Source organism: Fukomys damarensis, unplaced genomic scaffold, assembly GCF_012274545.1.
Source record: "Fukomys damarensis isolate Sample0158 unplaced genomic scaffold, DMR_v1.0_HiC HiC_scaffold_39, whole genome shotgun sequence".
Classification (NCBI taxonomy): domain Eukaryota; kingdom Metazoa; phylum Chordata; class Mammalia; order Rodentia; family Bathyergidae; genus Fukomys; species Fukomys damarensis.
The window spans coordinates 128,573,095-128,585,925 of NW_022900951.1; the positions used below are offsets into that span (position 1 = coordinate 128,573,095).

Here is a 12,831-nt window from a genome sequence, read left to right on the forward strand (position 1 = left end):
CATGGAGTTGATATGCAGAATATTAAAAGAACTCCAAAAACTCAATAGTGCACATGCAACCTGATTGATAAATGGGTCGTAGACCTAGATCAACGTTTCTCTAAAGAAGATATACAAACTGCCAAGATGTATATGTTAAAGACACTCAATTTCACCAATCATCAAGTATATGCAAATGAAAACACAATGAGCGAGCACCTTATCATAATTAGGACAGCTGTTATTAAAAAGTAAAAAATATCAAATGTTGGTCAGGATATGGAGACAAATGAACTCTTATGCAGTGTAATTTCGTACTCATGATTGATTGCTTCTGGAAGGCATGTACCCCCCAAAACAAGTACCAAACAAAGTGTTTTGGCTGCAAAGCGTAGTGAATCACAAGGCATCTGATATTGACAAGTTCTAGCTTGTGCTTTGAGTACCGAACAAATGAGTACTGAGACAAAACTTTCATGGCAAAATGCACCAAATGCCAAATTTCACGTTTCTAAGCAGTCAAGTACCAATGTATTACTGTACATGGTTGGTGGGAAGTTAATTAATACGGCAATTCTTTCGAACAGCATGGAGAATATCCAACAAACTAAAAATAGATCTACCATGTCACTCAGCTGCCCCACTTCTATGTATATATCCAAAGAAAATATCAGCAAACCAAAAGGATATCTGCATGCTCGTTTATTGCTGCATATTCACAATAGCAAATGGAAACAATCTAAGGGTCCGTCAACTGATGAATGGATAAAGAAAATGTGACACATACACACAATGGAATATTATTCAGGTATAAAAAAGAAAAGTGATATGCTGTCATTTGCAGAACAATAATAGAAGTGGAGGACATTATGTTAAGGGGAATAAGTAAAAAAGAAAGACAAGTAACATGTTTTCCCTAATATGTGGATGTTAAGACCAAACATTTTGCAAATTGTTGCTTTGTTAATATTTTGTCATTTCTGGAGTGCATGTCATCGTAACTGATCTAGTCAGAAGAAAATTTCACCTAGAGCATTATTGATTTCCTTTTAATATGGAGATTATATTTTTGAGATACAGAAACAAAAATTTATTAAAAGGTTTAGAATACAAGTGGGATCATGTTATATCTTTGGGAAGAGTGCTACCCTACTACAGATGGCTGACATGAGATAACTCAGAAGCCTCATTCCTTTAACATGTTTCCCATACTAAAGTATAAAAATGTCTCTGTTTTGTGGAAAGGGTAAGGAAACAATGTGAAGCAGATTTTGACATACTACCCTGTTGATGTGAAATTTTGGTAGATGAGGTACCAAGTGTATTCATAATTCCACTACACTCAATTTTAAGCCTGAAGTCCCAAAAGACGAGCAGTGTTTAATACATCATCTCTCGTTAAATAACAGCCACAGAGTTGACGGTAGCCAGTGAAGGATTCCCTGCCATGTAGGATTCTCCAGTTGTCTATGAATAGGACCTGTGAATGAGTAAAAATAGAAAATATCATCAAATGAGGGCAGACCAAAGGAATCCTAAATTAGCAAAGATGATTTGTAAAGAAAAGCCTTAGGCTGTTCTTCGTTTACATTTAATGAGATTTTTCTTTTAAAATGAAACAGACTTTTAGAAACTCAGATCTATATAATCATGTAGCACGCTAAATGAAAATTACAAAGCAAAATAAGTAATAGGCCTTGCACTTAAGGAGCTTATGTTTCTTCAGTATTTTTTTTTTCTTCTCAAAGCAAGTTAGGTAAATTAGTTTTTCTTTTTCTTTAATTCTTACTTTCTGGCAATTCTTTTACTTTCTGAAAGAGCTATACTCTTTTTTTTAGGGCTATACTCTTTTACTATGTTTTATGCTAAGCTGAAAATATTATTCACTACAGGAAGATATACTTCATGAGAGAACATATCAAAATTCAAAAACTGGAATCATGAATCTGGTAGGACTCTTAAGGATTAAATTCCCTCATCATTCAGAGTCACTGATGCCTAGAAGTGGAGTGGGGCCTGCTTCCAGGTCCTTGTGGATGGCAAGACTGGGGCCAACGCCTAGGGCTGTTTTCTCTTTTTCCTTTGAAACACTGTGAGACATACTGAACAAGCACCCTTATTCACTGTTTCAGTATAGCAAGGTTACTTGACAGCTTTAGGATTGAGGACTCACTCTTCCAGGCTTTAGTTTGACCCACAGCTCATTCTCAGGTCTCCTCAGCTCAACTGTTAGAGTCCGATGTGCTGTATACCAACGATGGACAACATCGTAAGGTGCAGTATTGATAACAGCCCGGTCATAGTTGTTGTACCTAACATGGAATCATGAGAAAGAAAGATCTGAAACACATCATCAAACAGCTGTTGTTTACCGAGCTGTTTTCTATTAGGCTCTCTTTGTGTATAATATTCCACAGACGAGGTGACAATAAATTAACATTCTCTTAGGGATACAATATCAAAGGGAGGAACTCCACTGCTTGCTGATCATGTTTTGTTGTTTGGAGAATCTGAGGGTAAGGGATGGATATTAAGTTCCAGCTGGTTTTTTCTCATCTTAGTATACAATGCTTTCTCTAAAGCACATCCCATGGAGTAAGCCCTTTTTAATCAAAGTTCATGGAAACACTGGGGAAAGATTTGAGCTGAGCTTGCACCTCATGGAGTTAATATGGGCAAGACAGGCTCAGTAGAATGACTTATAACTTCTTAAATGCCTCCCTTTGTGGGAGAAATTTCAGTTATAAAATAGTGGATAGTTCAGCCAGGAATCCTAATTCATTCAATACTGACATTTATAAAGGAGCACATGTTATGTGCTAGGCAGTGTGTCAGGCATTAAACATACAAAGATGAACACAGCAGATATGAACTCAGCCTTTGGGAACTTTATATTCTGTTGAGGAAGAGCAATGATAAACTAGTAATAAATACACAAACAAGACAGTTTCAGCCAGCTACATATGCTAGGAAGAAAAAATAGTGTTACACGATTAAGAGTGACTAGGAAATCTGTTTCAGTTAGAGTGCTGAGTGAGGGCCTTTTGAAGAAGTCATGCTGAAAACAGTACCTGTATGATAAGAAACCAGCAATGTGACAAGCTGAAGAAAGTGTTCCAGGCGGAGAACAGTGAGTACAAAGTCTTGGGGTGAAGGAGTATTTTATCGTGTTTGTAGAACAGCAAGAAGGTTGTACGGTTGGTGCTAAACAAGGGGGATAATGGTGGAAGAAATGATGTAGAAGAAATAACCAGGGACCAGATCATATGTAGTCATGCAAGTTATGGTAAGAACTTTGGATTTTCTTTTTCTGAGAACTGTGGAAAGCCACTGAAAAACTGTGGCTAAGATAATGGATTTCACTTTTGTTATGACAAATTAACTTTTAAGTATAGTACTGTGTATATACACATAGAAAAGCACACAAATAAGGCTTGATGAATTTTCATGATGGGATCACATACTTATCACCAGCATCCAGATAAATAGATCATTGTCAGAACCCCAGAACCTTCCCTTGCGCCCTTTCTAGTTATACTCCTTCCCCTACCCAAGGATAATTACTACTCCAACTTCTATCACCAAGGATTAGTTTTGCCTGTTTATAAAACAAATTATATATGAGGTGTTATGCTGTTCTGATGGCTTCTTTTATTTAATAATATGTTGAGGAGAATCATCATCATTTAGCAGTATTTTATTCACTTTTGATACTGTATAGAATTTGATTGTATGACCAAATCACAATTTATCTATTCTATTGTTAATGAACATTTGAGTAGTTTCCAGCTTGGAACTATTACAACAGTTTGGAACTATTACAACTAGCACTGCTATGAACACTCTATTTCATGACTTTTTTTTGTTAGAATTTCTGGGTGTGTGAGTTATGTGTATGCTTAGTGTTAACAGATGCTGCTAGAGACATTCTTTTCAAAGAGAAACACATGTCCAATGGCGCTCTTTTTGGCTATTAGAGAGTGTTTATTGGTTTTAGTACAAATCAAGCCACTATTCTTAGTTTTCTCATATATAAAACAAGCACATTAACATTTGCTTAGTGGAACTCACAGGGCTACTGTGACAATCAAATGGAAAAATACAATAGTGTGACAATCAAATGAGAAAATAAAAGCCTGTCTCCTCCCAGGCTTTACAAAGCCATGCCCTCAGGGAGAATAGAATGAGAAAACATACAAGGGGAGATCAAATGATATGATGTATTTAAATTAAAATATTATAGTAAAAAACACATTGTCATTAAGTCTCCTCAACATACTCCCCCTTTCTTTAGACAAACTTGTCCCATTATTCTTGTCACTTTCTGAAGCAGCTCTGGAAATCTACTTTTGTGAGTATCTTTACAAGGTGTGACAAAGAATATGGTGAGTGATGCTGCTGACTGCCATCCTATGGAAAGAAACTTTATGATGTGCCCACTTTATTCACTGGGTCTGGCACCCTGTGATTTTTGGCTGTTCTCCAAAGTCAAAATGACCACAAAAGTAAACATTCTGAATCGATTCAGGACATCAAAGCAGCCACAACAGTACAACTAAAGACACTCAGGAAAAGACTTCAGAATTGTTTCTGAAAGTGGCAAGAAAAATGGAACACAAGTGTTCGAAGTGAGAGGGAGTATTTTGAGGCAATGTGTATTCATGGAGATTAATGGCAGTGTGCATTTTACTGTAATTAATGTTTTAAAATCTAAACATTCACGGTATTTTTGGATCACACCTTGTAGTATTCATCAGGGTCACGACACCCATTATTATTTCAGAACTATTTAGTGCTCTTTAAGAATTTGCACAAATATTATTTCACCTATTCTTTCCATCATCCCAGAAAAAAGATGTACTGAACCTCCAAAGGGAAAAGGAAATTGAGAAATTAAATTTCTCACAGAGTTTATGGATAGCAGATGGGTTTTGAAATCAAATCTCCCTAATAGTTTAACAAACTGTTTATACCAGAGAGCAGAAAAAAATTGATTAAATCCTTGCACATTCTTGTTCATAAGGCCATTTTTTATAGATCACGCTTATAATCATGACTTCAAAGAGATTTACAGTTTACAAGTGTTTTCATTATAGCATCTTATTGACTAACAACCCTGTGAGATAAGTAGTATAAATACAATTACTATCTTACTATATAAATAAGAAAAATAATGACAAAGCTCCATGATTTGCCCAAGGGATCTAGTATTCACTCTGTATAAATTCACTGTAATTAAACGATACTGTTTTCTAAGACCAATAGTGGAAAACCAAGTCTACCAAACTAGCAAAATGGTTGTGCAATGTTCTTTTGATTAGAGTAAGACTATCTTTGGACTTTTCCACAAAATGAGGTTATCATATTATTGTCTTTCTTCTGCTGTGATATGAAGCAAGAGAGACTTGGAAGTACAGTAAGGGAAAGCAAATAAATTTACTAATGAGGAAAGCTAGGAGGGTTCAGCAAAGCTATCCCTCTTATTAATTGATTAAGATTTTACAAGTAAGAAGAGCTCAATGATTGGGTGGAATGCATTTGATGAATTCATACAAAAGGTTGGCTGTTTGAAAAAAAAACCCCAAAACTGACAAACTTAGCTAGACTAAACAGGAAAAAGACCAAAAATTACAAATATAAAGAATCTGATTTCACTATAGTCTATACACAGAACATAAAAAATGTTAGCTGGGAGTGGTGGCGCACGCCTGTAATCCCAGCACTCGGGAGGCTGAGGCAGGAGGATCACTGTGAGTTCGAGACCAGCCTGGGATACATAGCGAGTTCCAGGTCAGTCTCAACTATTTCTTTATAGTGAACACAATGCTAAACTTTTCTGAAAAAGGTACCAGAGAGACACTGAAACAGAAAGTGGTTTTCTGATGCTTTGGGCTCTGGCAGGGGCTCTATGGTGTGGGTATAAAGAAATCTAGTAGATCCTTCAGCCTCTAAGCCAGAACTTGTGTCCATATGCAACTCTGCAGACTCAGCCTGGTGATAACTTTTTCACAGCTTTAACACAATAAACCAGAGACCCCTCACAGCCTGCCTGTGGCCACCTATCTGCAACTGCTTCCTTTCAGCCACCTGCCTGGACTCCCCGAGGGGACATTTTCATGATGTGCACATAGCCCATAGCCACTTATGTTCTTCAGTGAGTCACACTGAGCAGTCACTCTTTCTGCAAGCTCTCACTCCTAACTCCCACCTTTTGCGATCCACGTGTTCTGAAGTCTTTTTACTCTCACGGGCACCCAAACTTCCACTGCAAGCTGCTGAAGGTCTGCTTTCTTGCCTAGACTCCAGAAGTTGGCTTATTGTTTGCTCAGGAACTGAAGACCAGGTCCATCCTCACTGAGCCAGCAAACCTCTCCACTATAAGGTGGATAAAACACTTTCTTCAAGGTCTGAACCCCATCCAGGTTTCCCCTTTTCTTTCTTTCTTTCTTTCTTTCTTTCTTTCTTTCTTTCTTTCTTTCTTTCTTTCTTTCTTTCTTTCTTTCTCTTTCTTTCTCTTTCTTTCTCTCTCTCTTATTCTCCTTTAGATACTCTGCCTTAGCTGTAGGGTAGGTACTACACTGTTGTTTCCTCTTATTTTATAGTTTCTATTTTTTAACAGTTCATAATTCTTTATACTAGACATTCCCATTTATCCTACCATTCAGTTTCTATCACCAGATTGAACTCATGCTATTAATACATGTACACATACACATGTGCACACATGCAGAGTACGTATGTGTACAAATACATTCAAATAGTGCTTATTCCAGGAATGCTAAGTTGGTTTAACATTTGAAAATCAATCATTTGGAATGGGAGCAAGATGGTGGCTGAGTAAGAATTTTCAGTGATCGTCTCTCCACAGTCATACTAATTTGAACAGCACCAAGCTACCTTAATAAGAACTAAGGAAGCCAGCTGAGAGATCACAGTGCCAGGTTTTAGTATAATAAGAAGATATGTACTAGAGAAAGCAGGAAAGAAAGAGTGGCCCACTTCACCTCTTCCCCAGTTCCAAGCAGTGCAACATGGAAAGAAGCTTCCCATTTTGAGGAGGGAGAAGGATTTGAGTACAGGCCTTAAGACTTGAATCTCTATGCACCAGGCCCACCATGTTGAAATATAATGCCCTTCAGAGCCCACTGTTTCTAATTTCAGGATACTACCCACAGATTGAGTGGTTGTAAACATGCTGGCCAGGATTTCCAGGGACTGCTTCTACTCCCCCTCCTCTAACATCAAGCAGAAGAAGGGGGACTAAGACTTCATCCAATGAAGAGCAGGACATGGAAGGCAGCACGACTTTGTCTTTGAGCTCAGTGCCTGGCCATCCATGGTGAGACTCAGTACCAAGCAGAAAACAAAGGCCTCCTATCACCAAGCCAGAACTTGCACATGGAGCACTAGATCAACTGTGACCTGGATGAAGAGACTTGTGTTTTGGCTTACATCACTGTTAGCTGCACTGTGGGCCTGGATGCACGCCAGAATCTGTGTAGGTTTCTGCATCGGAGAAATTCAGGCATGGCGCAGTTAGCATCAGTGTGGATAGTCTTAGAACTGCATTCACCAGCAATATCCTAACCTGGGGTAGCAGAAGATCAAGACCCCTCCCACTAGAGAGGAGTTCATGAAAGTGAGTATAGAACTATGTCTTAGAACTCAGTATCAGTTATTTGAAAATCTAACACTGAGCAGATCCTAATGGCCTCCAGTCCCAGTCCAATGCAGACAGAACCTCTGGACTCACTCTGGTGGTAGGTAGAGACATGTATCCTTAGTCAGTCACACTATTCTGGCCACCATCATTTGTGATTAACTGCAGCAGTTTGGGGCCCTACATCCACCACAGCAGCAAGAGTTCCATAACAAAGTAAGCCTTGGTTCTTCCCAGTGCTACACTGGTCTCAGCAGGTTGTAGGCTCAAGGTGTAACCCAGTATTATGGTATTGGCAGCCACAGAACTACTGACTGGATTCTTTCTCCAATCCCAGAAAGCAATTGTCTGTTTGAAGGAAGAAAAAGAGGGAGGTGACAAGTTGTGGCGTAGAAGCCTGGAGCCATTCACTTCACAGCGAAGCCTATAGCTGGCAGAATCCCGTGGTGCCTGAACACAGCCAGTGAACGTGAATGAGGCACCTCGGTCTACCCCGGCCACAGGTGGAGGCCAGCAGGTTTGGACTACTCTTTTAAACACTTTTGAAGTTCATTAGAGAGCAAAGCAACTGCAGATTTGAGATAAACTGAGGCACGAGGCACTCTGTACTTCTAGCATAATTTTTTTTCTGGTACCAGGAATTGAACTCAGGACCTTGTGCTTGCCAGGCAGGTACAGTGCTGCTGAGCTACTACTAATAAACAAAGGCAATTACAAAGACTGGAATAAATACTAAACTTTCAATGTGAAAATCATGTCATACATCAAAAGTGCTAAGAACTTTTAGGTAATCATGCTCTCAATTAGCAAACAAAATAAGGTGCCAAAAACCAGTAGCTGCAAACTCTTGGATGGGAAATTCAGAATAATTCTTTTAAGGAGCCTCAACAAGCATCAAGCAAATGAAGACAAATGACTCCCTCTTCTACTGGAGAAGCTTAACAGAGAGGTTGAAGTAATTTAAAATTCAAACATAAATAAACTGCAGCGTATACTATTTAGTGAAATTAAAATTGTAAAGATGGCATCTATAGCAAAATAGATTAAACAAAACAATTATTGAGCTCAATGATAAGTTATTTGAAAATATACAATTGGAGGAGAAAAAAGAACAAAGAAGAATGAAGAAAGTTTATCGGAATTTTGTGCCATTAAAGAGCAAATATTCAAGCTACTGAGGTTGAAGAGGGATTTCAGAATTCCAAGTGGGTAAAAAGCTTACTCAAAGAGAGTAGCAGAAAACTTCCTGAACAAGGAGGATAAAAATGACAATGTAGAAAAGATCACCAGTTATATATAACTCAGCCAAATCTACTAGCAGAAAAATTATAATTAAGCTCTTACTGGTTAAAGATGAAGAGACGGTCCTCAAAACTGTCATAGGATGAAAGAGAAAGGTTGGCCCAACTTGCCTGACCACAGGTTTCTAAGCAGAAGTTTTACATCCCAGGCAACAGTAGCCTGAGGTTTGTCAGTACTAAAAGAAAGTAACTCTCAGCAGCAATACTGTACCCAGCGAAGTTATCCTATAGATGTGAAGGAAAGACAAAGGCATCCCCAGGCAAACACATATCCAAAGAGATTGTTACTACTGAACTTTTGTTGGAAAGAGTGCTTGAAACAGAGACACTAATGAGGAAAAAACAAACACAGGAAAGTATAAAACTCACTAGCCAAAGTAATTATAGAGACAAATCCAGAGTACTATAATATTGAAAACATGATGTGTAAAACATTCATATCTTTTGTTTGAAGACTGAAAAGTAAAACAATTAAAATAAAAAAATTACATTTGTATGCTAAGAGATAGGCAATATAGGAAGACAAAGTCAACAGTTCAAAATGTAGAGAGGAATGGAGTGCAAGTGTAGAGTTTTTTATTAATATTTTTACCTCTTTCAGTTGTTTCTCTTCCTGTTACATTAGTATAATTTCAAAATAACTATAATCAAAGAATTTTTATAAACTTCATTGTAAGTACACAACAAAAATATTTAACAGACAAACCAAAAGGTAATGAGCAATGAATCAAAACACATTACTAGAGAATACCACTTAACCACAAAGCAGACTGTAAGAGAGGAAAAAATACAGAAAGTTACTATCATCAAACTAGAAAACAAACAACAAAATAGCAGTAGTAAGACTTTAACTATCAAAAATTACCTTAAATGTTCATAATCCATTATTAATCCATTATTAAATTCTACAAATAAAATACAGACTGAATGGATTGAAAAAAAAAACCAGATCCAACTATATGTTCTTTACAAAAAACTCACTTCACCTCTCAGGATTCACATAGACTGAAAATGGAATAGAACAGGATATTTTATGAAATGAACTTTAAAAAAAAAAGCAAGAGTAGACATTTTAGAAAAAATAGACTTTAAATCAAATGGGTAAAATAAGAAAGGTCATTATGTGATGAGATGGGGTTAATTCAGCAAAAGAAATTTATAATACTAAAAATATCTGTATCCAATATCGAGCAGTCCCAATATGTAAAACATATATTAATAGATCTAAAGAGAAAGAGATAGACTACAATACATAATATTGGGGGACTTTAATATTCCACCATCAGCAATGGACAGATCACCAGGCAGAAAAATCAACAAGGAAATATTACAGTTAAATTGGACCCTAGACCAAATGGCCCTAGAAGACATCTATATAAGAAATTCCATCCAACAGCGGCACATTACATATTTTTTTCATTAGCACATGGAATATTCTCTAAAATAGGTCACATGACAGGCCACAAAACAAGTTTTAAGGAATTTTTAAAACTGAAATCAGAGTATCTTTTCCTTTTTTGGTACAGGGGACCTTGCACTTGCGAGGCAGGCAGTGGAACCACTGGGCTAAATCCCTGGCCCCAGAGTATCTTTTATGATCAAAGTATAATAAAGCTAGAAATCAATAACCAGAAAAACTTTGGAAACTATAACAATATGTGAAAATTCAAAAATTTACTCCTGAATATCCAATAGATCAAGAAAGAAATTAAAAGGAAATATTAAAAAATCTTGAAAGAAATGAAAATGGACACAACATATCAAAACTTATGGGACAGAGCAAAAGCAACATTAAAAGGGAAGTTCCCATCTTTACAGCGGCACGGTCTGTAATAGCTAAAACTTGGAAACAGCCAAATTACCCATTAATTGGAGACTGGATAAAGATGTGGTTTTTCTATAAAATGGAGCACTACTTAGCCATAAAGAATGAGAAACTAGTCATTCATAGAAAAATGGATGCATATTGATGCCATACTCTTAAGTGAAATAAATAAGACACACATGTGTAAATACCGAATAGAGTCTCTGCTGTGAAAAACTAGAAAGGTAAATTGTATAACTATATACAAATTGCATAACTGATAATGTGAAATAGGAGGAAAAGGGCTAAAGGTATAGGGGAAGTGGGAAGGGTGGGGAAAAGAAAATAAGGGACAAGAAAAATATGAGAAAAAGGAATAATGGAAACAAAGTCTTTATAAATAGAGGAGAGTGGAGAGTGTGAAGGGAGGGCAGGGATAAGGGGAAAAAATGAGAACCAAGACCTGTCATGTAAAGATGCAAGATCCCAACAATGAATGTAACTGTACTGTATACCTAAAATGTACCAACAAACTCAATGAGGAAAAAAAAAATAATAAAGAGGGAAGTTTAACACATTCAAAACACCTAGCGAGAATTTAAACAACCTACAATTGCACCTGAATGAACTAGGGAAATAAGAACAAATCAAACCTCAAATTAGTAAAAGGACAGAAATAATAAAATTCAGATGAGAAATAAATGAAACAGAGATGAAAAAGCGACACAAAAGATCAAAGAAACAAAGAACTGGTTCTTCTAAATGATGAACAAAATAGCAAATCGTTAGCTAGACTAAGGAAAGGAGAGAAAAATTCAAATAAAATCAGAGATGAAAAGGGAAACATTACAACTGATATCACAGAAGTAAAGAGGATCCCTAGATATTTTTGTGAACAACAATATGGCAAAAATTTGGTACTCTAGGACAATGGACAAGTTCCTAGACACATACACCTTACCAAGATTGAATTATGAAGAAACAGATAACCTATCGATAACCTAACCAGACTCAGTAATAATACTGAGATTGAATTAATAATAAAAACTCTTTCATCAAAAAAAAAAATCCCAGAAAGCAAAAGAAACCACAATAGAGTGAAGAGAAAAACCTACAAAGTGGGAGGAAAGCTTGTTAAACTGTATTTCTCACAAGGGGTTAAGGGTTAATATTCATAACATAAGGAACATCAAAGAACTCAATAACAAAACAAATCGTGATACGGCACAAAATAAAACACAAATAACTGAGTAAAGGACCAGCAACAGAACTAACTAGACATTCCTCAAAGGGCAAAACAGGCACATGAAGATGCTTAACATCAGTAATCACTGGGGAATGCAAATCAAAACCACAGTGAGATACTACGTAGCTCCAGTTAGAATGGCTATTATGAAAAAGGCAAAAAATAATGAATTCTGGAAAGGATGGTGGAGAAAGCGCAACTTTTATACAGTCAATAGGAATGTAAATTAGTACAGTGATTATGTAGGATACTATGGAGAGTCTTCTAAAAATTAAAAATCAATCTACCTTATGATCCAGTTATCCTGTTTCTGGGTATATTTCTAAAAGATGTATATTTTTATATGTTCACAACTGCTAGTCACTGCTGTTACTTTTACCATGTCTTACCATTTCATGTGTTCTCCCACACCAAGGGCTACTTTATGGGGTTTGCTAAATTAGTGTTTCTGTTAGTTCATTAATTGGATTAAATATCACTGTATCTTCTCTCATTTCCCATTAATATATCCTCCTCAACTCTACCTTCTTTCCTTTTTTTCTCACACCATTTCAAATCTCTCTACCCTACCCGTTCTTTTCTTGTATATACAAGCTATCATTAAAATATACTTTCTGGAGAGAGGTAGAATCTCAGTGTTGTTTTTCATTTGCATCTCTCGAATGACCAGTGATGTTGAACATCTCTTCATATGTTTATTTGCTATTTCTATTTCTTGGTCTGAGAAATGTCTGTTCATCTCAGATGACCATTTTTGGATTGGGTTTTTAAATTTGAGAGGTCTTATTTTTAAAAGTTCTTTATTATTATTATTATTATTATTATTATTATTATTATTATT

General features: G+C 36.5%; 1 protein-coding gene across 4 annotated transcripts in view; it reads right to left on the minus strand.

Annotated features, from left to right (window-relative positions):
• Positions 1–627: 627 nt before the first annotated feature.
• The window catches only part of Tmlhe (trimethyllysine hydroxylase, epsilon), a 94,811-nt gene continuing 82,607 nt past the window's right edge, over positions 628–12,831 (minus strand). For all 4 annotated transcript variants that reach the window (XM_010614315.3, XM_010614314.3, XM_010614316.3 and 1 more), the window contains 2 exons: positions 2,153–2,291; positions 628–1,459 (listed from right to left, as the gene is read on the minus strand). In XM_010614315.3, coding sequence (XP_010612617.1) covers positions 1,328–1,459; positions 2,153–2,291 — 271 coding nt within the window. In that variant the 3' untranslated portion in view covers positions 628–1,327. The remainder of the gene's footprint in view (positions 1,460–2,152; positions 2,292–12,831) is intronic.